The sequence below is a fragment of the Centropristis striata genome, chromosome 2 (genome assembly GCF_030273125.1).
Source record: "Centropristis striata isolate RG_2023a ecotype Rhode Island chromosome 2, C.striata_1.0, whole genome shotgun sequence".
Classification (NCBI taxonomy): Eukaryota; Metazoa; Chordata; class Actinopteri; order Perciformes; family Serranidae; genus Centropristis; species Centropristis striata.
This window is the reverse complement of record NC_081518.1, coordinates 21,618,095-21,641,796: the sequence shown is the minus strand read 5'-3', so window position 1 is coordinate 21,641,796 and position 23,702 is coordinate 21,618,095. Positions and strand designations below refer to the sequence as shown.

General features: G+C 40.1%; 1 protein-coding gene across 5 annotated transcripts in view; it reads right to left on the bottom strand.

Moving 5' to 3' along the window:
* ppip5k1a (diphosphoinositol pentakisphosphate kinase 1a) overlaps nt 1-23,702 on the bottom strand; it is a 38,939-nt gene that overhangs the window by 5,418 nt on the left and 9,819 nt on the right. The window contains exons 10-29 of one of the 5 annotated variants that reach the window (XM_059346899.1): nt 23,567-23,668; nt 22,978-23,064; nt 22,821-22,896; nt 22,605-22,714; nt 21,574-21,659; nt 21,346-21,471; nt 17,109-17,230; nt 16,252-16,434; nt 14,728-14,869; nt 14,134-14,357; nt 13,542-13,669; nt 13,343-13,457; nt 13,151-13,258; nt 12,332-12,460; nt 12,097-12,237; nt 11,722-11,815; nt 9,882-10,007; nt 8,017-8,079; nt 3,070-3,129; nt 2,187-2,366 (exon numbers count right to left, since the gene is read on the bottom strand). In XM_059346899.1, the coding sequence (XP_059202882.1) occupies nt 2,187-2,366; nt 3,070-3,129; nt 8,017-8,079; nt 9,882-10,007; nt 11,722-11,815; nt 12,097-12,237; nt 12,332-12,460; nt 13,151-13,258; nt 13,343-13,457; nt 13,542-13,669; nt 14,134-14,357; nt 14,728-14,869; nt 16,252-16,434; nt 17,109-17,230; nt 21,346-21,471; nt 21,574-21,659; nt 22,605-22,714; nt 22,821-22,896; nt 22,978-23,064; nt 23,567-23,668 (2,402 nt within the window). The remainder of the gene's footprint in view (nt 1-2,186; nt 2,367-3,069; nt 3,130-8,016; nt 8,080-9,881; nt 10,008-11,721; nt 11,816-12,096; nt 12,238-12,331; nt 12,461-13,150; nt 13,259-13,342; nt 13,458-13,541; nt 13,670-14,133; nt 14,358-14,727; nt 14,870-16,251; nt 16,435-17,108; nt 17,231-21,345; nt 21,472-21,573; nt 21,660-22,604; nt 22,715-22,820; nt 22,897-22,977; nt 23,065-23,566; nt 23,669-23,702) is intronic. The other 4 variants (XM_059346874.1, XM_059346879.1, XM_059346884.1 and 1 more) reach the window with 4 other exon arrangements.

Sequence of the window (23,702 nt, the reverse complement as noted above, 5' to 3'; positions counted from 1 at the left end):
TTGGATTAATAAAACCAGTTTCGGTATCGTTATGAAACATAGTAGCTCAGGCTGGTGATGAAAGATTATCTGCTTAGAGCTGGAAGTACTTAAAAAGGCACTCTGACGCCAAGATGATGCCGCTGTGTCAACAGAAATATGTGAATGTGAATATTCATGTACCATGTTGTCAATGTGCAATATGTTGATTTATGTACAGTTTGTGGTGGAATGTGGTGATAATGTATATACTTCTATTTAAAGAAAACTAGGCTTCTGCACCTGCTCTTGGTTCCGTTTTGAGATTTTAGATAATTTAACTTGTGATGGGAGACTTCACAGGTCATTTCAGAGAGTGGGCGCTCCTGTTGTCTGTTTTGTGCGACCACGTCCTTTCAGATAGTGAAAGCCTAATTTGGTGCCAGTAAAGCAACCCCAATAAATGGAAGATGAACTTATCATCTTATCGCAAAAAGAGTTTGACAATAAATGTAATAAAGCATGTGACAGTATTGGTGGAGCTGTTCAGAGATGGAGAGAAAATGTTGCCAATAGTTTAGTCTTCTGCTGACTGTAGCCAGAGGTTCACAGATACCTTAAGATAATGTTTATGTATTTAGCTCGAGCCTTGATTCACAGTCTTACAAAGAAAACAGGAAGGTCATTTATATAGAATTGCTGCTTATAGAACTGTATCTGGACCACAATCAGGATTATTGAAATTAAAGATTAGTATTTATACAGGCTGCTGTTTGAAATCTGGGTTTGGACAGAGAGGAAAGAGTTATAATTTACAATTCTGGCATTTTATCTTTTTCCAGAAAACTGCCTACACAAACTTTATCTTCTTCTGTATTCTGTATATAGTGGTGGGTATACCCGAGAGTTTTGCTATTGATGGCATTAGTTTGAGGAATGTAAACATGGTTTTTTCTACACAACCCTGACTTAATCTGTGTGAGCAGCAGGATTTAGCATTTATAAAATACAGTCTAAAATTAGCCAAGTTTCCTGATTTAGATCAGGAATAATCTGATCAAAGAATAAGCAAACAGTGCTAAGAATATGACTGAGACTGTGATAGTTTCGGCAACACACATTTGTACTCCCTCATCCCACCATGTGCCAGATGTTGGCTTGGTGATCACTGCAGTGTATCAAACACGAGTGGGTTGGTGAGGGTGAACACTCTGCTTAGATTTTGTTATTGCTTGTTTGTTGTTTGACATGTAATCAAACCAATTATTGAGCCTCTTGTATGTAATAACATTTCCTGCCAAGATAAATTAGGTGTTCTTCCGTCTCTGTGGCCTCAATCTGAATCTGACAAGAGTAGCAGAGAAAATGGAAATGATTCATTGTTGTTGTCAATGTTTGCATAATTACAACTCTAATGATGTTTGTATTATCTTGGTATATTCAAAAGAAGTGCTTGTGGTAAATTCACAATATAAGATCCACTGTTATGGAGCTTGAAAAGAAAGTGGGGCAGAATGAAATGTTTGGGTCTTTTGTTGTTTTCAGACTTCAGACCCAGTGTCCTATTGTCTTTAAAGAGTTTAAAGTATATATTTTTGACAGAAAACAAAAAAAGATCTTAGTATTTTTTTCACAACAATTTAAAACTTTAATTAGAACTAAAACAATCACTTAATTATCATTGAAATGCTTAAACAGATGTACATGTTTCACCTGCCCATAGGGGGATATTTACTGGTTTTCTTAGACCTTGATGATGGCCAACTGAATATATTTGGGACATTTTAAAGTTTTTTGAAACTATTCCTGTCTTCAAAGACAAAAAAAAGATAACAAAAGTAGTTGGAAGTTGCAGCCCTACTTTTCATATCTTAATAAACCTACATTATGAAAAATGTGGCTTTAATTGTATTTCAAAGGGTTTAGGAGTGCTTAAAAAAATGAAAATAACCATTTTTAAATGATTTGGAGAAAAGAAGGGGGAAAAGCTACTGACACCACTGCAGAGGAGAAGGAAAGTGGTCGTAAAAATGGCCCAAAAACCGCAAACAGCCCACACCACTCCAGCTTGCAATCTGCATAACCACAGAAACAGGCAAGCATGCAGAAACATCAAGAGGCAAAGCATGAGAGTCAACCACAGAACAAGCACAGTCCCAACTAAACCGTGAGCAGTGGTTGAACAGGGCGAGAGGCTGGGGGTATGGAGGGCGGGGCCAGGGGCTGACCGTGGAGGTACTCTAGGGGGTCTTGGCCGGAGATGAGCCAGTTTCGGAAGAGGCGGAGGTGGTAGGAGCACTGGTGGAGGTGGTGGGCCAGGGCCCCGTCCAGAGAGAGGTGGCGGCCCAGGCTAAGGTCGGTGGAGAAATGCCTCAACAACTGGGCCACACGGTGCTCCTCCAGGGGCTCTGAGGAAGAAGAGGGAGAGCGAAGAGGGACAGAGCAGTGGAGGAGGAGGAGAGGAGGAAGAGGAGCAGTACAAAAGACATGAAACGGAAGGATATAAGCAAGGACGAAGGAAGAGAGAAGAGGAATGAAGTGTACGATACAGATGAGACAGGAAATAAGAGTTGGGAGAGAAAAGGAGGGAAACAGAGAGAGGAGACAGGAGGGAGGTGTGTGTGTGTGTGTGTGTGTGTGTGTGTATGAAGGAGGTGCAGTAAATGGAGGAGGCAGCCAACAGTGCATCATGGCCGCCAAACAGCCAGAGATCAGAGGAAGCAGCAAATAACCTCAAGCAACTCTCTGCGATAAAAATCATCCAGAACTTCAGCAAAGCTCAGAACAAGACACTGAGGGTAAAACCATCAAGTTGCTCCTCTGCAGCTTCTCCATTTTACTTTAAAAGATTATCAGCAATCCATATTCACGAGAATCCACAAAGGAGCAAGTGCGACACAAGACATTCACAGGAAGCGGTGTAGCCCAAAATTAACAACAGTCTCACAGCCACCTCTCCAAACAAACACTACAGAAGCTTAAACATGTGCAGGTACATCTGATGTCCACATTATCTGGACAGATGATGTCATCTTATTGCACTGTTCACACGAAGTTGCAGCTGGACATTTGGTGCAAACACAAAACTGCATCACTGGGGTGCCGTCGTACCTTTTGCAGTGCACCAGAGAGGTGGAGCTACTGCTATGGTGGATGTGTCATCTTGTGTTCCTGCAGTGAATAATATATGTAAGACAAAACATACTAATATGGTGTGTGTGTGGAAGTGAATGTATTTGCATGGTATCATCTTACAGGAAGTGTTCATTTTGTGTTGAAAAATGACTGCTGTGTTCACACTTTACTGCTATGGTTGATACGTCAACTCTCACAGAAACTCGCCACCAAGACACTCGTGGATGAACATTTTTGCCAGTCAGACCAGTTAAACGAAAGAAAACTCTTCATTTGGATAGCAGGCAATCCACCTTGGCTATTCAATCCAAAAACAGAGATATGAGATGATATACAAAATCCAGACTGACCAAAACTCTCCTATTTAATCCATCTAAACCAGTCCTTTTTTATCAGATCCAGAAGAAGGTGGTTGGTTCACAACAACATTAATATCTTATTGTCTATGCTTCTTTTCTTCCTCATCGAGCAACCATGTCTCCTAAAAATTATGTTCCCATTCAACAAAGATGATTTATAATTACGTTTTGGGAAAAAGATTTTCTCACAGATTGCGGTCACAGTTTTAAACAAGTGGTTTTGATTTGAACTTGGTCAGGTTTTGGAAAACATCATAGTTTGGGTTAAATAAAGTACATTTTTACATAACTTACAGCTGGTATGGAGGTTGAGTTTGTTACATACTTGACACAAGTTAAATTATGCACAAAGTTGACTTTTAGTTTCATGAGGCACACGTCTCCTGGTTTAGAGTCCTGTGTTTGTTTGACCCATCAATCTACCCAGCATGGATTCTAAATGTATTTGTGGTTCTGTAAAAAACAAATTTAATCTGGGAGAAAAAAAACTCTAAAACGTAATTGATTATGCTGTTTCATTGTATGGGAATGTACTTTTTAAGGAGACAGAGTTATATTGAGAAAATGTACTAAAAAATAATCCAAAATCAATAAAAGAGAAATAATAAATAGCCACAAACATTGTTATTACACTTCTTCATTAATAATTGAATATTTGCCCTTTTTCAAGTCTTGAACACACTGGACAACCACATGTGTGCACTGAAAACACTGAAAAGCATGAGTGTGTTTATGGATCAAAACAAAACTGATCAATGTTTGACACGGGAGGTGGAATGAGCGATGTTTTAACTCTTCCTCTGTTTGTCAATAAGAGCTGAGCCTGGTTCAGGCAGCTGCGATTGAACCGTATTCACCTGTTAATCCACATAATGCAGGCAGAAAAGTCCCGGTTTAGCATTACTGAGAGGGATGAAGCCGAGGTCAGAGGAAGGGTTAAACATGCGTGTGTGTTTTATGTAATTACTGTGTGTCACACACACACACACACACACACACACACACACACACACACACACACACACACACACACACACACACACACACACACACACACACACACACACACACACACACACACACACACAGACACAGACACAGTCACACACTCACACACACACACACACACACACACACACACACACACACACACACACACACGAAAAACAACTGAATTGCTGGGTAATGGTGATCATTTTACAAACTGTATGCAGGATGTTAAACAGGGTTCCCAACGTTGGCTCAGTGCAAATCTCCATCATTAGACCCTTTGTTTTTGTTTTGTTGTTTTTTAAAACATGACAACGGTGAAGAGGGGTGAAACTTGAAAAGTTTGAGAAAAAAAAGCTAGGATGAATCTAGTTGCTATTACAGGTCCAAACACAGGCCCACAGGGTTCACTCATTATTTATGAGTATGACTAATTTATGGTCATTTTACTAGTCACAAGAAATGTTTCCATTAAAGTAATTTTATACAGTTTGAAGTTCAGTATTAGAATAAGGCTGGGCAACATATCGCTCTTATGCTGATATTGTGATATGAGTCTAGATGTTGTAGATGCATTACAGTAAAATTATGTCATTTCCTGAACCTACCAGCCTGTTCTAGCTATTCTGTTATTTGCCTTTTTCCCCTTCTGATCAATATTTATCAAAAATTACAAATGTGTAAATATTTTGACAAAGCAAAACTAGTCAACCATACAATACTCTATTTTGCCCAGCCCTATTACAAAAGGCAAAATTTTCTAACAGTTCTGCAACTTTGCAAAAGAGTAGTAACTATCGAGAAAGACTTGATGTGCTAAATTTGATATGGAAACAATGCTGCCAAATAGATTTATCATTGCCTCAAGGGAGCACCAACCTGTTACTGTTCAAGGTGGTTGTGAGATATTCCCATACAGTAGGCGGAAATGGAACATTTCTGCTACATGAGAAAAACTCATGTGTTTTTTGCCTTAAACTGCATGTTATCAGCATAAAGTAGGCATGTATGTAAAGAGGAAACTTGTGGGAACACAGAGATATATTTAGTATACTCCTAAAATTGACCCTGCTACGGCCTCCGGGTAAAAAATGCAGTGTATCATTCCACCGGCCCGCCAGCGGGACTTCTGAATAGTAAAAGGTTAAACATGAAAAAACTAGCTGACATGATAGAACAAAATTCCAGCAGACCTCCATTTTTTATCTTGAAGATGGGTAAGATGGCCAAAAGTGCTTGTTTAGATTTCACTTTGAAACCTCTACTTCTTCTACTTTGGTGGAATACAGTCGTGTAACCTCCAACACCAGTAGACAAACTCGTTTATTTGCTCTAAACCAGTTGATGGAAACTAACCTTATACAACTTTCGTTTTTGACGCATTTGAAAGGTTCACTTAACATTCGCTTGACAATTGAATGGAAACACGACTGCAGAGTGTACTATCATGCAGCTCAGAAAGACGTAGAAAGCCTGCGTTGTTGGAGTAACAAGATCCAGTGTTTTTGGAACTCGTAAAAAACAGATACTAAAGCTTCTGCTTCAATTCTCAACCTTCTTTGTCTCTTGCAAGTCCTCAAAGTGTAGTAAAGGGTGACACTAATTTGAGGTATCCATATAAATCAGGGCTGGAAAAATTTGACCTTCAGTAATGTTTTTTCAACTGGCCCTGGAAAAGAAAAGTTTGCTGATGGACCCAACCAATGACGCTGGTCTCACAATAAAGTTGCTCTTAGGCTATAAGTGTTGCTGGAGTTTTGACTTGTTTTAAGAATTCTCCATGGACTTTGGAAGGAAATTAAGTTTTGCCAGAATGTACTCTGCTAGATATATTGTGTGAAAATAACAAGGAGACACAAAGCCCAGATAAATGAGTCCAGTACTGACCGAACTCTCAGAACAGGGATGTATTTAGACTGTATATGGCCCATTTACTATACAGTGCAGTATATTCACATTTTATTTTAGTCTCGAATGTCCCAGTGTGTATATTTATCCACTATACAGTGCCCTAAAAACGTCCGGATTGGGACTAAAAAAGCAGCGCTCGTGGCACGTACACTAATTTCTGCTATCAATCCAACAATGCATTGCTCTGCATTTAAAGATGAGAAAATGTCTTTTGCACTACAACTGGCAGCGATGACGCAAAATGATGATGATTAGTAAATGGGTCCTAAATCTCAGTTTTCTGCTTACTCCTGAGTGTCTGTTATAAAGGCAGCAGTGAGTGAGCTTCAGTGTTCAGCCGGGGAAAGGAAGGGGTAAGGCCGGGGTAACCATGGCAACTACTATGCACTGTGTAAACAGCAGTAATAAAGCACAGAGAGACAATAAACCAAAATGAAGTCTCGACTCAGGCTGCCACATCATCCCGCTGTCCTCCATAGTGTTGTGTTTACTTCATGTCAGTTTTTAGTGACGTACTGAATGCAATTTTAAAAATCGGAAGCTTCTTTTGAGGTTTTCGAATTAGGCTTTGAATGTCATGTCCTCATATTTTATGACGTTGTTATCCTAATATAGCCTATCATTGAGTGGCTATAATTGAATTAGAGCTGAATTATTGTGTTTATATAAATGTAATTTGCTTGTTGTGGTTAATGCAGCTGTGTCCCTCCCTTTGTGTGCAGTTTTTTTTTACCTGCAGTAGAAATTATGTTTTTGAAAGGCTGAACACCAACAAATATGGATGGAAGCAGAATTTTTCAAAAGATAAAAACATGTTTTGAAGTTTTTTTTAATTAAATTTAGACTAGTGGGCTTACAACACTTCTGGAGTTTTGGGGAATTTTCAATCAGAAACAATCTTGAGTAGCCACTAATAATCTAATTCTAAGAGTAAAATATTAAGAATATTGGTGCAGCAAAATATTGGTGCAGCAAAATCTTTATGCGCAACTTTAAAGAAATACTGGGTTTAAAGAGAATTAATACACATGCAAAATGTGTTGTTGTTTTTTTAAGCTGTGCAGCATTTGAATATCAATGATTAAAGTTTTAAAGCTTTAAACTTTCTAGAAAAGCCGGATAAATTGAGATATTGACTGCAGTTATGTTGCACAAGAGGTGAGCAAAACTTTGCTATTGCCTGATATAAAGGCAGTTTACAAGGATTCAGCTTATTAAACTGGTATTTTGTAATCATCCATCAGTAAGATATTAAGTCTAAGAAGAGAATAAATATCAGGTTAAAAAAAAAATACTGTAAATGCTAATATCATGTTTTTTTAATGTAAGAGTAGTGTTAAGTATTTTCTGCTATACCACTATGAGGCCTTTGTTTACATTCACTGACATTATGTTTTCTAATTTCTGGATATTTGACATATTCAGTGACCAGTGGGAACCCTGGTTAGAGAGAGAATGTCAGGTAGTCTTAGAAAAGTAAGAGTCCAAAGCATATGGATAAACAAAAAGAAATCAAATCATTAGAAAAAAAAATAACGGAAACCTGAAATGCTGGAGGGCCATGTGGAAAAATAAAAAATTCCCAAGGTCAAAAACAAAAGTTTGAAGACATGCAAGACAAAGGGAGGTGAAGTGGAAAAATACTTGAAAGAAGCAGACGTACCATTAGTCGGAAACTTTGCAAACGACACAGAAAATCGTTTTACTGCCGGCATAGACAACAACTCTGAGGAAATAAAAAAAAAAAATCACTAGTGTTACTATGAGCCACAGTAACTTGTATAATCATGTTGTATCATTTCCCTGCTCTTCTCTAAAGTGGGTGCTGAAGATGAAAGATCAACTAGTGGTTAAAGAGCCAGAGCTATCGGTTCCAGTTTGTGAAAAAAGCCCTGATTGAAGTTACTGTTAAAGATATCTGTTGTATTGAAGATGGTTTAAAAATGGCTGTGGGGCAATACATGGACATCTGATGGCAAAGTGAGATGAAATGGTTTAAATAAGGAAGTGAAGAGTACACACCAAGACATATAAAAACTTCAAAACAAGCCCAATATTCAGCCCTAACCTTGCTCGAGGTGTGACCACGACAAGATTAACAACAATGCCGGTAAACTGTCATATCACAGAGACAACAATGAAAGATATCAACTAGTGAACGTGACCAGGATTAAGATCCTTCAGCATGGGAACAAATTTTAAAAAAAGAGAGGCCGCAACACTACACTGACGGAGGAGCATATTCTGTGCGAACTCGACTGCATCAAGACCAGAATGCTTCCTTTGATTGTTGAAAAGGAGGTGGAACAAGATGGACGACAAAGACCAACAGCGAGGCTACATGAGAGACAACCAGCAGGATGGCAGCAGAGAGGAGAGAGTATCTGTGTGTGATACCACAGTGACACCTACTGGACCACATGACAACAGACATCAGGGCCAAGCATGGTGGCCATGTTTCGGTGCATTATTAAGCTCTTAAATTCAATACTGACCGTTCGTTTTCACTTACAATATTATTCAAAGTGTTGTTTGAATAATATTTATGCAGAGTTACAGCCACAGCTTTACAACTCCATCAGTAGATGGCTGGTATTTTAAATACAAGTTTATCATGTTTCTCTTGGAAGTATCATGAATATTTCAGCAGCCAGCAGTGTACTTTCCACTTGCTGTAATATAATAAATAACGTTGTTGTATTAGATTTAAACAGGAAGTCAGTGCAGCCATGGACCATGCAAAAAAACCATGGGAAGATCATGATTTTGAGAATGAGGGGGCAGTAAACGGACAAGTACTGATGAACACTTGCTTCATACATGCAGTAAAAGAACATTAAAATCATACTGTATGCTATTCATAACGAAAATAATAAAGCGTTCACTAAAATCTCAGACTAACAAACTCTCAAACAAATAATCCTGACTTCACAAACAAAGTGTACATTTACAATACTCGACTATACCTGAACATATCTAGATATTGAATTTGATGAAGCCACTGTTTCATGTGCTATTCTTTGCAAAAAAAACAAAAACTTGTAGCCACGTTTCCTATTGTGGTCTTCACACGTATGACACAGAGCCTAAATTGGGCCTGAGGAAGCATGTAAACAAACCGCTTAAAACAAAATACACCAATTTTACTCAAAGTGGTGTGAAAAAAAAAGATGGTAAAAGCCAGTGGTTTTGGTGGCCAGAATGAATATGAAGTCTAAAAATACAGAACTTACTAAAAACTATAAAATGCATGTATGGGCATACATGATGCCTATTCCTTCTTTATTCTCACTTTTCTTATACAGCACATTTTCTTCCAGTCCAAATAAGCTCTGCACATTCTTCTAAACCTATCTACACTGTATATTTCTTCTCAATATGTTACCGAGCCCAGGTTCCCCACAGGGCATCGCTCAGGATCTCAAACTGACAATATTTCACCCTTTAGGACTAAGAGGAAATGTGTAGGACACTAATCTGCTGTTGCCCTGTGCAGGTTTGTGAAGGAGCGCGGTCTCAAACACGTACCGTCTTTGTAGGACAGACTGCCGGTGGAGAATTTTTTGCGATGTGCGCGTGCGTAGTCCTGCAGGTTAGGGGCGCTAGAGGACCCACCTAGGACAGTGGTGCTGAAGAGCCCGGCGCACTGAGAGCCTGCGAGGGGGGGGCGGGGTTGTGTGGGGTTAGTCACCACTACATATCATGCTGTTACTCAAACAAACTATCCAGAGAGAGAGAGACAGAAAGAGAGACAGAAAAACAGAGAAAAAAGAGACAGACAGGCAGGTGCAAGGACCCAAAGGAGACCAAGAATCTCGTACCAAAATCTCTGTGCTCCTCACAAGAGGCTGGAGAAAGTTTTTAAAAGTTTAGCTACTAAGTCAGGCAATGGGGCTAAAAGGAAAAATCCACCCTGAAATCAATTTGTGACACATCAAATGCATTAAGTGCAATTTTGTAAATGAGTTTGTCCACTTCTCTTTCCCTCGTTCTCTTCACTTTCTCTTTGAGTTCCTACATATCCCAGAATGCTTTTCAACAGTAGTGTGTCCAAACCATAGACTGTATAAAAGAAGTGGACGTAGCCACCGTGATGTCACCCACTGGTTTGTGGACTACTGTTCTGAAGCCTCAAGTTTTGTTTTTTTGGGGCCATATTTGGATTGGAACGTCAATCAAAAGGTAGCCAGTGGAGTCACCCCCTGCTGGACATGAGAAAGAATGCAGTTTAAAGGCACTTCTGCATTAGCTTTAGACCTGGAAGCTCAGTCCACTTATTTATACAGGTTATGATCCAAACAGGGAGCACAAAAAGAGCAGCATAGAAAGAGAAATGAGAGGTAAAAGCAACAGAATAAGATCTGTCTTGGTGACTCTTTCTTCATATAGGACTGCTGAATAACAGGACAAAACAGCGGCTCCAAAAAGTACTTGTTCTCAAATTCTGAAAGACTGATACCAAAACATGATGTGCATCTCTGATGTTTTAAGACTGTACCACAGTAAATGTGCTTGGTACAATTCAACGCACATCCCATTGCTGTGAAAGTGAAAAACTAACCACCAAACAACACAACTGACACAGAAATGAAACTTGGGGTGGATTTTTCTTTTAACAGCCTGCAGTGTCAGTCATCTTTCAGGATTACGCTGAAGATGGAATAGACCTGAGGCTTACTGCGATAGAAAGAGGAGGCAGTGAAATGTTAATCTGGACGGAGCTGCATAAATGTTGACACTTTAACTCCGAATAGAATTTAATGCCTCAGTATTTCAACATGCCACTGGTACACATATTTGATTCTATTCACAAGAGTGGAGTGGAAAACAATCTCACAAGCGACTGACTTCTTAATGCAAAACAACTGTATATTGAGAGCATTTTAAAAATCTTCCAGACATAGATTGAGCACAGAGCTGGAATCAAAACAAAATGAAATTGGAGACTCTGCGTGCATATAGGAGGACAATAATATCTGACCTGGAAATCAGACCATGGCACTGCTATTAAATTCTGAATCAGTTACAAAACTGCAACAGTAAGTTGTAAAATGTTTTTAAAGGCTGATTTAGATCATAAAACAGGCAGAAAATGCAGCCAACATGTTATCATTAGTCAGTACCTTGTATTTGGATGCATTAACAAACACATTTATATGCCCATCTGGAGAAACATAAACACCAGCTGCTTACATGCTTTCCACACAAACACATTGAAAACAGCTCTCAGAGTTTGCTATTTCCATTAATGATAGCATCCTCCCAGATCAAGAGTCATCTAATGAAACCGGTCCCATCAACTCTGAGTCATTTCACACTGTCATCTATACATGCTGTTGCCATGGAAACGGTGCATTAGGACACCTACCTAATCCACTTTGTTTCATCTCGGGGGATTGACGTGAGCATAACGAGAATAGGCGATAACTGCCTACTTTAGAGGATGATGTCTCTGACAGAACCTGGAGGAAAAAACACACATACAAAGCAATCAGACAGTGGTAACAGAGCAGCTTGACCGCATTTAATATCATGCATCAGTCTCTGCTGCTGGATGCCAGTTTGCTGAATAAAATATGACCTTGGACAAGATGAGAGGCTAAAACCACAGAAGAGAAGCTCTTGGTTGAAAGAAAACCATACCGATTATATAAGAAAATCAACAAATACACCAAGAAACAGCTACAGGTGGACATCACTATTAGTCCACAATGGAAAAATGAGGTGGATTAGTCTGCATCACCTCCATGGATCCAGTCTTATGGTTGCGTATGAGCGGGGACCTCCTCTGAATGGTGATTGGCTCGGACAGCGGCACGGCGCGGTCGGTCTCATCTCGTGAGAGGTCCTCCAGGCTGCCGGGGTCGGTCTGTTTCTGCCCGTTCTGAATGAGCAGAGAGATAAAAAACGAGAATACGTGCCATATGCTGGTATCTACAGAATAGGAAGTTGGCGAGAAAGCTTGGTTGGGATACTACCTGGCGTGCTACCTCTGCAGAAGCGGGCCTGAAGCCGAAGCCGGTTGGTGCGTTCTCCTCCTCTTCGACGCCTTTCACACCGGGACTGAAGTGAAGCTCTACGTGGAAGCGCTCCTCTGAGGTGAGGTCCTTTAGAGGGAAACAACAGGGATGTTACTACTGGAAACTATCTCCAATATGATACTAGGACGGTCACCATTCTCGAAAGTCCACAAAACTTCTGATTTCACGGTCACAATTTGATTTATACCTGTTTTTATACCACAGAGTCTTGATCTGTTAAGATCCACAGATCCCAGGTTTAAACTGAATTTTACATTTAAAAAGTATTCTTTCAAAAAACAATGTATGGTATCAAGTGTGATATAACAGCCACAATCTTTCTGGAATGCACCACACTACAGCCACATAGTAAAATTTTTAATTTCTCTGATATTCTTGCAATTGTTTTTTTTGTTTTTTACATTTTGCAAGCAGCCATATTAAAGGTCTTTCTGGATAAAATACACTATGAAATATTACAAAATTATGATTTAAGTTAAAATAAAATTTGTTAAGGTTGAATATTAATGAAAGGCAAATTTATGTAGGAGTGCTTTAAAACCTGACTTATTCTATTATTTCATCCAATACTTGATTTATATATTGAGGAAAAGTGCCCTCTTTAACAAGTGGGTCAAGTTTCTGTTGAAATCCATTTTAAAAAAACTACAAATGTATGCACACACAGACAGAAAGACGGGGGGTAGAGTGTCACGAAGGCCATGGACCGAGGCGGCTGTACATAAAAATAAATCAAGACATCAACAAAAACATTACCTTGTTGTTGTCCTCATACAGCATGATGACAATCTGAGTCATGTAGTTGAGTTCAGAGACCGCACTGAGGTAATCCATGGCACGCTTCCACTGCTGATCCTTCTCCTCCTGTCACACACAAACAGAAAACCTCAGTTTCAACAGTTACCCCCATGTGTTCACATTCTGTAAGACTGATTTTTGATTTCTTACATTGAGCAGGCCTCCATAGCGGAAAATGCTGAGCAGGGAGTGGACGTGACTCTCGCTGGTGAAGTATAAACGTGTTCTGACGTGGCGCCCAGGAGACATCACTCCACGAGAGTACCTGCGACAAAACACCAGTCAGTCCAAACACTTTGCATTATGTCTTCCCATCTAAACAGCCTCATGTTTAATACAATTGACATACAGAGGGTGCAGTTTGTTGACAGACTCGTCCTCGTGGGTTCTCTGAAGGTCAAGCTGAATCTTTCTGACGAGTGGGAGGCAGTGGGCGTATGCTATGTCCAATTTCTCCACTTTATTTATGCCATATTCCTGCAAAAACACAGAAAAAGGAGGTGAAAACACTACAAAACTGCTGAAGTTGTAATACCTCTGATAACATTTTGTTTTAAATTCATTATTTCACAGTATATTGAAAGAGTTCAGTGGTTTCAAAGCTGTCTTAATCACAAGGAGATGCTATGGAAATCTTAAATTATACAGAAAAAGAGGTAACACTGTATTTTTAGGTGTAAGAGTACACTTCATACCAAAATGTCCAGATTTTTAAAATTGTAAATACAAATGTGATACTTTCATTCCTGCTTCAGCATGTTACTATTTTTTCATGTTTCATGTTTTTTGTGCAGAATTAAAGTAAGCTGATTTATAAATCTAGCCACTGTGCTATCCTTATAGTTCTCAAAGCTAATCTTGAATATCAAAACAAAAAAATGACTCTATTCTTAAGTGTTGATTTGCAGTGGTGCAGACTTAACAACCCTCTCCTCTCTCACCTGTGGGATGACAATGTCGGCCAAAGCTCGAGACAGTCTGAACAGCTCCAGTGTGTCCTCCAGACCCAGAGTGGCGTTGTGAATGACGTCGTACTTCACACAGTCGTAGATGTCGGGAATTTTACTGATGTCGTAACGGCCGTTCTTCATGCGGAAGTCTCTCTCGAGTTTGGACCAGCGCTGCAGCATCAGCTCCAGTGTCTCACTGTGGTACAGCTGCAGGTCTGGAAAGAGGGGAGATCGAGACGTTTACTTTACACTGCATGAAGTACTGATTTTGATAGTTCCAGTAAAAAGTGTTGCAGAGAATGAATATATTGATTCTGCAAAGACCTTTTTAAAAATCACCTTTCAAAGTGTTGACGACCACAAATGGAATCTGTTCATCCATCAAAATGGAGACTTAATGGAACTTAAATCTTAAAACCTGCAAATACAAGTAACATGTCTATGTGTCTGTATACTCTGTATACTGTATGTTTTTTTTTTTTCTAATTTGAGGTCATCCAACTTTTAAACTGCAGTGAAAATGTGGTGTTGGACACATAAAACCCCTGGAGATCTCTCAGAGGCTGGCAGAGGAATTTGGCTCACCAGCTGACTTGGGGTCCTCCATCCTTTTGCGGATCTGGGAGGTGAGGCTCTGAATGAGGGCGTAGACCTGGTCACATGTGGCCACTGGGTTCTCCACTATCTTCATTGTATTCACCAAAGACACGCTACAGGTCGGGGCCAGCTGTCACACACACAGAAAAGAAGGACATTCATTAAAAAAACAATTACACGGACAAACGATTTCTTCCACGTTACAAAAGGACTCAGAAGCTCACAGCTGCTAAACCTTTTTCATTTGATTTAACAGAGCAAAATGAAGAAATATAATTAATCTAGAAACAGTTAGCCCAATAAATCCAATCCTTTCTGCTTTAATTAAAACAGGTTAGTAATCCTCTGAATGATCAAAGGAGATGTGGTCGCAGACAATTAGGTAAGGAGGTTGAAAGGTAACCCCCCATCTCCACATATCAACTGCTCAGTCAGTTACTATGGGAACCATCTGCCAAAAGAAGCATACTACAATTTGTAGGTTAAATAGAAAATTGAAAATACATGATTATTTAAAGATGCAGTTTGGGAGGAGTAGCTGTAGTGGAAGATTTTGAACATGCAAACAAACATGTACGCTGTAGGTAGAAGGAGATTTTAATTATCGCTTAGGGGTGTAATGGTACATGTATTGGTCCTGAACTGTTTGGTACGGGACATTCTGTTCACTACGCCCAGCGACCCAAACAATAACTGTCAAAATATTCTTTTTACGTCTACTACTTGAGTGTTTATCACTGTGTAACCACAACTGTATTTACTGTACGTCTTAGAGAACAGCGAATTAAAAGGGCTGTACCGCAAACGACATTCAGAACATTAATGTAGCAGTAAACAACTGTTTACTATATAAAGATATAATGGAGCAATGGCATCCTGACCAAAAAATAAAGTCATGCTTCCTCTGTTTTTATCTGAGCTTCTCGGTTCTTTGTTGACAACAAACAACTACAAATTGTTGCAGTAACACAAACATGCACGTTAGAGCATGTGAGTCCCTTCTGTGCTCCACTTGCTGCCACTTTGCACTGCTCTCATATAGCAGTTATCACTGACAGCTCCTTCCTGACTCACAGGATTGTTGCAGAAGCGTACGGCCACCCACTAGTTTCCCCTCAGGTTCAGCTGTTATTTATGGCTGTTCTGTCATGCCCAGAGCTGTGTGGAGGCAGTTGATATTCTCTGAATTCAATGTACAGCCACTTTAAAGCCTAATGTCAAAGTGTCTGAGCTGTTTTTTGTCTTGCTATGTTCCATGTAAAATTTTAACCAAAAAACAAACAAACCTGACCTACAGGCTGATGCCTTAGTTGCAGTAAATAAGTTAAGTATTGTACTTGAACTTTAGCTGATCCTTTTGAAAAATCGGACACGTGACAAAATATGTGCACACAAGGTGCACATGAAGCTACATATTTTCAACAGTTTCTGGATGCTCCTGCTTCCTTCCTGAGTCCCTCACAGAGCAGATAAAAGACTAGCTGAGAGTGCTCAACTAGGTTAGTTACTCACCCTATCGAAGTCCTCTTCAGTGAAGTCCCTGTCCTTCTGCAGAATCTCGTGGAGTCGGGCCTTGACGCGGTGCTGGCAGCTGCTCAGCGAGTCGCTGTCGTTGTCCAGCAGCCCGTTCATGTTGGCGCTCTTCACCATCTGAACCAGGATCGGTGTCAGCTCGCCCTCCAGTGCCAGCAAACCCTGCTCACACAGACACAAGCAACAAAATGAAGTGGTAATCTGTGGTTTGATTTGGCAACATATTGGATGCAAAGTGATGATTGGATCATTTGTCAAGAGTGAGGAGAAAACATTTTTTTATATCTTGCAAATGACAAATAGCTTGAGTTGTTGCACTGAGACCAGGGGCACAAAACACCATCACATTTTGTGACATGACTGATCTTGTTGACATTAACAGTTTCTTCACTAAATAAACACATTGTAGTGTATTTGCATAGTGACACTGACAGTACTGAACATCACTCAGCAGTCCATTCACATTTTTTTCCTGAAAGACAAAAATTACCAACTCAGAAGATTTTTTTTACCTTTTGAGAACATTCTCGCCTTTCTGTTTTACAATTTAAGATGCTGCAGGTGGTGCTGTTTTCTTTCTATTTAACTAATTATTAATTCCAGCTTGTTTCAACTGCACTGTATTTTCTGTGAATTCTAGACTCACACAGCAGTTGATGTTTCTATAGACATAAAGATTTACCTTCTGTATTCTTAGATAAAACAGATAACCGCTTATCTGTGGTTAAACCAAAGTTCAGAGGTATCAGCTGGCCATAGGTTGAATCCTTTATGTGCCAACAGCAAAGAGTTGGCTGTATTGCATGGAGCCGTTAGAAAACTGGAATACTTCACACCTTTGCGAAAGCTGCAGCCGTCATCTGCACCCTGCCTTCATCAGAAGCATAAATTTTCAGGTCGTGTCTGTAGGTACTGTGTAACCGCAGTAACCCGCAGCCTGGAAATCCAGCATAGTCTCCTTCAAAAACACAAACAGTACCAACATTAGTGATCATTACACAGAAAGAGCCTATGTAAATTTACAATGGCCAACGTACACCTAATGCATTTTTGTGCCTAACAAGCACAATGTTTTTTGAGCCACGGTTTGACTCATACCTCAGTTTCTTTTGGTGGAATGGGAATAAGAAAAATTGATAAAAATGTTCTGGGTTTTATTAAATCACTTAACCCATTTAAGCCGGGAAAGCATTACCGCATTTCTACCATTAAAACTGGGGGCGCTGTTGCGTTATTCTACCATTAAAGCCGGGAAAGCGGATACGTCGCTTTGTAGTATTTGTAGTTTTTTCCACCTATTTTCGGTCTCTTGGCCAATGAAATGCATCAGAATACACTGTGTTCCAAATTATTATGCAATTGAGTTTTTTCTCCGGTTTTCCTAAATAGTCGATGCAAATGACAGTCAGCATAATTTAAGTCATCAACCGTTAGTTTAATGAATTGTAATGTGATTGGACAAACCTCCCAATGATAACAGTATTTTTTCAAAAATAAAAAACTTAAAATGCACTGTTCCACATTATTACGCACGACAGAGTTTTATAACATTTTATAGGTTTTTAAGAACTGAAAATGCTCATTTTTGGTTTTTCCAGCATTCTGAGGTCATATTTACTGAAATCAAAAGCTATTTCAATCAAAATCATCTTAACAGGTCAAGTTACATTTTAACATAGGACCCCTTATTTGATAGCAGCTTCACAATTCTTGCATCCATTGACCTTGTGAGTGTTTGGAGAGTTTCTGCTTGAATTTCTTTGCAGGATGTCAGAACAACCTCCCAGCGCTGCTGTTTGGATGTGAACTGCCTCCCACCCTCATAGATCTTTTGCTCGAGGATGCTCCAAAGGTTCTCAATAGGGTTGACATCAGGGGAGGATGGGGGCCACACCATGAGTTTCTCTCATTTTATGCCCATAGCAGCCAATGATGCAGAGGTATTCCTTGCAGCATGAGATGGTGCATTGTCATGCATGAAGATGATTTTGTTACTGAAAGCACTGTTAATCTTTTTGTACCATGGGAGAAAGTGGTCAGTCAGAAACTCCACATTCTTTACAGAGGTCATTTTCACACCTTCAGGGACCCTAAAGGGGCCGACCAGCTCTCTCCCCATGATTCGGCCCAAACATGCCTCGCCACCTCCTTGCTGACGTCGCAGCCTTGTTGGGACATGGTGGCCGCCCACCAACCATCCACCACTCCATCCATCTGGACCATCCAGGGTTGCACGGCACTCATCAGTGAACAAGACTGTTTGACAATTAGTCTTCATGTATTTCTGGGCCCACTGCAGCCGTTTCTGCTTGTGAGCATTGGTTAGGGGGGGCCGAATAGAATAACTGATAGAATAACGCATAACTGCAAGCCTCTGGAGGGTGCTACACCTTGATGTTCGTGGTACTCCAGTGGCACCAGCAGCTTCAAATATCTGTTTGCTACTTTGTAATGGCATTTTAGCAGCTGTTCTCTTAATCAGATGTTTTTGTCTGGCAGAAATCTTCCTCATTGTGCCTTTATCTGCACGAACCCGTGTGTGCTCTGAATCAGCCACAAATCTCTTAACAGTACGATGATCACGATCACGTTTTCGTGAAATATCTAAAGTTTTCATACCTTGTCCAAGGCATTGAACTATTTCATGCTTTTCGGCAGCAGAGAGATCCTTTTTCTTTCCCATATTGCTTGGAAATGGTCATCTGCTTAATAATGTGGAACGCCCTTCTTAAGTAGTTTTTCCTTAATTGGGCTCACTTCGCAAACTAATCATCACAGGTGTCTGAGATTGATGTCAGTGATCCTAAGAGCACTGAGACACAATACCATCCATGAGTTTAATTGAAAAACAAAAAATAATAATTTGGAACGCGGTGTACATGTGGGAGTGTCGCAATGCAACATGGGACTTTTCCAGAACTTTAAAATCATGGTGGAAGACGACTATAGCGGAGGGAGCTCAGATTTAACAGCTATAAGCTCTCAAATAGTTTTTGAATTTCATTTCTATCTGCTACAGAGGCTGAAAAATTGATTATTTAGTAGGCGTTGACACTTCTGGTGAATTTCCAGAAAAACTTCAGGTTTTAGGGGGTTATTTTAAAATCGGCCAGATGTTTTACAGCCATTTTTTCCAGGCGTTTTAGGACTAAATGGGTTAAAAGAACAATTAAGGACAGTCAGATAGATTAACTTTTATAAATCACATATATTAGTGAAATAAAGAAGGTCAGTCTACACACTGCTGACAAGTGACTTTGTCCCTTTCTAAACTTATAAAATGAACACTAATGGTCCACAAAATACAATTAAATTATAACATATGTCACATTGTCCCTTACCAAAACAAAACTAGCCCTGTCTTTGAAGAACAGAACGCTGTATTCACAGAAACAAGATCTGTGGATGCTGTTTCGCTCATCTCTTCTCTACAGTGTTTGAACAAGAGCCGGCTGAACTCTTTGCTCCTGAGCTGACACGTCTGTAACCGCGCTAAAACATCCTGTGATTGTTTGTCTCGCTTTAATAAAGAGTGTCACTTTCCTAGTGCTAGTCCAGGTTTTCTCTCTTTCTAAGGGCGCTTTCACACCTATCTCGTTTGGTCCGGACTTTCTGACTTTTCTGTTTGATCCGAACCTAAATTCCAGGTGTGAAAGGTGCCGCGGACCACGGTCCGGACCAAAGGACCAAAGTTTGGCCCGACCAAAAGAGGTGGTCTCGGTCCGGACCAAACGAACCAAGGTCCGAACCTTTTGCAGTGTGAAAACAACTTTTTTATAGTTCGGACCTTCGTATCAATGACAGGAAGTTTTTTTCTTCTTCTGCTCTCGAATTACGGTACTTGCGAATACCAAGCACTCTCACGTATTGCTCATTAAGCTGGTGCTGCTGGTGGCAAAAGACCAGCAAAAGTATTTGTTGCGGCGATCTGCCTGGAGGTGCAGCTGCGTGTGTGACAGCGGCCGTGCTGCTGCATGCGCGCTACGGCGTGTGCGTTGCTCCGTGACTAATCAGCGGCAAGGTAACACAAGACCAAGGACCAACATTTAATTGTGTGCACAACGGAGCTGAGGACAGCAGCAGAAACCTTCACTGCCACAAGACTGAAATAACGCATGGGAAAAGGACTCAAACGGAGTAAAAGGTGTCTCGCTGGATTCATTTTGTGTAAGCAAGTTAAGGAAGTAACACTGACGTCAGATGCCGGCCGGCCTAACAACGCAGCGTAACCAAAACAAAATGAGCCGCGGAAATACATAGGGAGATGACGTGTCCAGTAGAATTGTCTTGTAAAGTCCGTTCTTCTTCTTGCAGTGTGAAACCAAAACCAACCGGACCAAATGTATACAATGTAACAGAACACGGACCTTGGTCAGGACTTACAGGTGTGAAAGCACCCTTAACATCTCAAGTTCTCTAGTAAAAGAGCTTAAAGAACATTTATGTGTTAAAAGATAAATGCACCTCTTTTCATTTATTTATTTTTTGACTTTTTAAGTTTCATATTCCCTTTTTTATCTTTTCTTTACAGCAAGGGTTCAAAGTCATCACTACAGTATCTCATTTCCTTTGGTTCGAGTCACTTCTTTGATCTATAATATGAGCACACCTACTGTCCTGGAAGTACCGCACTGTGTTAAATAAGATGTATTTAAGGAAAGTAATGAGAACAGCAGAGAAAAAGAGGAAGAACGTGGATCTTGGTCTTTGTGTTAGAACTGAAACAAACAAGTAATAAGGCATTTTGACCCACATTTCATGCCCCTCTTCCCACCTTTCATTCTGACATCATATGGCCTCATATCAGTGGCTGCACATTGTGGTGGCACAATAAGCAATTAAACGTCTCTGAAATATGAGGCCACAGCCTTTAATTTTAGTAACAACAGCAGTGATGATGGTGGTTTGAATGTGTAGCCGTTTCTCTGTTTAGGACCACTCTGAATCTATTTGTTGCCATTTTAACAGTGATCAGGGTTAGGGTTAGGTCAGGACAGGTAGCCATGAAGGTTTTTTCAATAACAACTACAGAAATGCTATATCTTTTTTCAGAAGACAACTGCTGTGTCTCACCTTGACCTCCGGGGTACATACAGCGGAAGGCCCTCCCCAGCTCCTCAGCCTGAACTCTGCCAGCGGGAGTCAGCTCTCCTCCCCACTTCAGCACCAGCAGCAGAGATGGACCTTCCTTACGTGTGTCTGCAAGTCAATTCAAGACACACAAAGTTAACAGACTTCAGTATTCTGGAAACATACTAGTTATAAGTATGAGCTGTAAGAGTTGCTTTAATATCTTCCTACCTTCTTCCTCACTGGAGGTTTTGGGCTGCCCATGGGGCAGGTAAGTTAGTTGAACTTTTCGGTTGATCCCTGAGAAGTGTCCGTACCTTCATGAGCATGAAAATACAACAAATCTGGTGTTATTAGAAGCTTTTTATGGTTAAAAATGATTGTATACCTTCTACTACCTCTGAGAATAATAATAATAATCATGACTACTTAACTAGGTTCATGTATTTGTAAAGATCACCAGGATGATAAATGTTCCAGTGCTTTCATGTTTAAATATCACCAAAGGGGATTTTTTACTGTTCTTCATTTTGTATTTTTCCTTTCATAGCACAAGAGATGCTTTTCAGTTTTATGGCCTGTTGTGACCTGGTTTCTTTTGGGAAAGTGTCACTGATGGCAACCAAATGTGAAGAATTGGCAGCCAAACTGAGGTGTGACTTTTGTGTAACTACTAACAACGTGGTGGTGACTTGCGTAAAAACAGAACCAGGAAGTGCAGTTCCATGCTAGTAATCCCTTATCAAAATACAATGATCTGTCATGCTCATCTGTGAAGACTAGTGCTTAAAGCTGTGCTGGGAATTTATTTGACACACGTTGTTCTATTACAGTCTGAGCATATAAAAGGTTTGAGGAAGACCAAGTCCTAATGTTGCTTCTGCATGGAGGCTGTTTACAGGACATACACTGCAGCTGTAACAGCCGCAGCCCGTCAAAGGCTCATGGAGTTGTGTACGGCAGATGGTGACCTTTTAAAAACTCATTTGTCATAAGCATGGAAGTAAGCCAGAGACGAACTTAGGAAACTCTGTCTAAATCACTTTTAAGAATTTCAACAGGAATGGGAGCTTCAGAAATTACTAAACTACTATCAATGGTTTTTATTATTTGACATGAGGAATAATTAACCAGCACAGTTTAAAAGTTTTCAAAACAATCAGTATGGTTTAAAACAATTTGCTGGGACGACCTTGTAATGAGTTAAAAGAATGAACTCGGGGACTAGTGGTTAATGAAGTGACCCAGTTCACTTCACTCACATTTCCAGAACAGTCTTCAGCTGCTCCAGTTTGGACTTCTTCTCTTCTATCTCGCAGTCATTGTGCTGTCCCAGTTCTGCCAACAACTGCCGTGTGATGTCCAGCACCTCCTGTTGAGTTTCAGAGTTCTCAGTCACACACAGGCTGGGAGATATATGAAGCAGGTATTACAGGGTAAAACCTCTGTAACCGTGACTTTGTCTGACTTATTGTTACCTGCAGTTGTTTTGGCTTCTTCAGCTTTAATTTCCCAGTTTTGTATCCTCCATATTTTTCAAATAGGTCAAAGAACCTGGAAGATATAAAGACAAACTTCAATCAAAGGCTTTGTGTCTTTGTGGTTAAAAAAGAGGCAATAACAGAGATAACCTACATTGGGTTGCGAACTTCCATCTTCATCTTCTGTTTGGGCGTTCGGTCTCCATGTCGGATGACAGCGATGACGCAGCGAAGCTCCATCCTAAAGAGAGTAAAAAATTAAATTAACTCCAGGTGCAACGTCCCAAATAGCTAATAGATAACCTTAAACTTGATAAATTGGAAAAAGCCAAATAAACTGGTTGCAATTTGCATAAACAATACATAAAGAGCTACCAGACTCACCAGACTCTTCCTCATTCTTACATGTTTAGTTGCAAAAATCTGCTAACTTTTAGACTTTTTACTCATTGGAAGAATTTATTTTTAATTCTTCTAATTTCAGACTCAAGTTCATAAATATAGATACAAAGAGTTCTGAGTTTACAGGTACTTCAACTTCTGAGCTGTATGTAACTGAGTCTGTTTTACTGTGCATTAGGTGACTTCACCAGATTGATGCATTTAACTTTAAAATCTGAGTAATTTTGTTATGGAGGGAGCTTGTCCCTGGACCCATCTAGAGAGTGAAAATTCCTGCAGTGCATTCCTTGCAGTGTCACACATGTTGATAAACTGGTCTGACTACAGGTAAGGGGACTCACATGGTCCCTGACGTAGTGGGAACAATGGGGATGTCTTCTGCCTCCGTAGGGATGGACCAGGGAATCTGGAACTGAGGCGCCAGCTCACGCATCACGATGTTCCTAAAGAGCCAATAAGACACAAATTCAATTAACA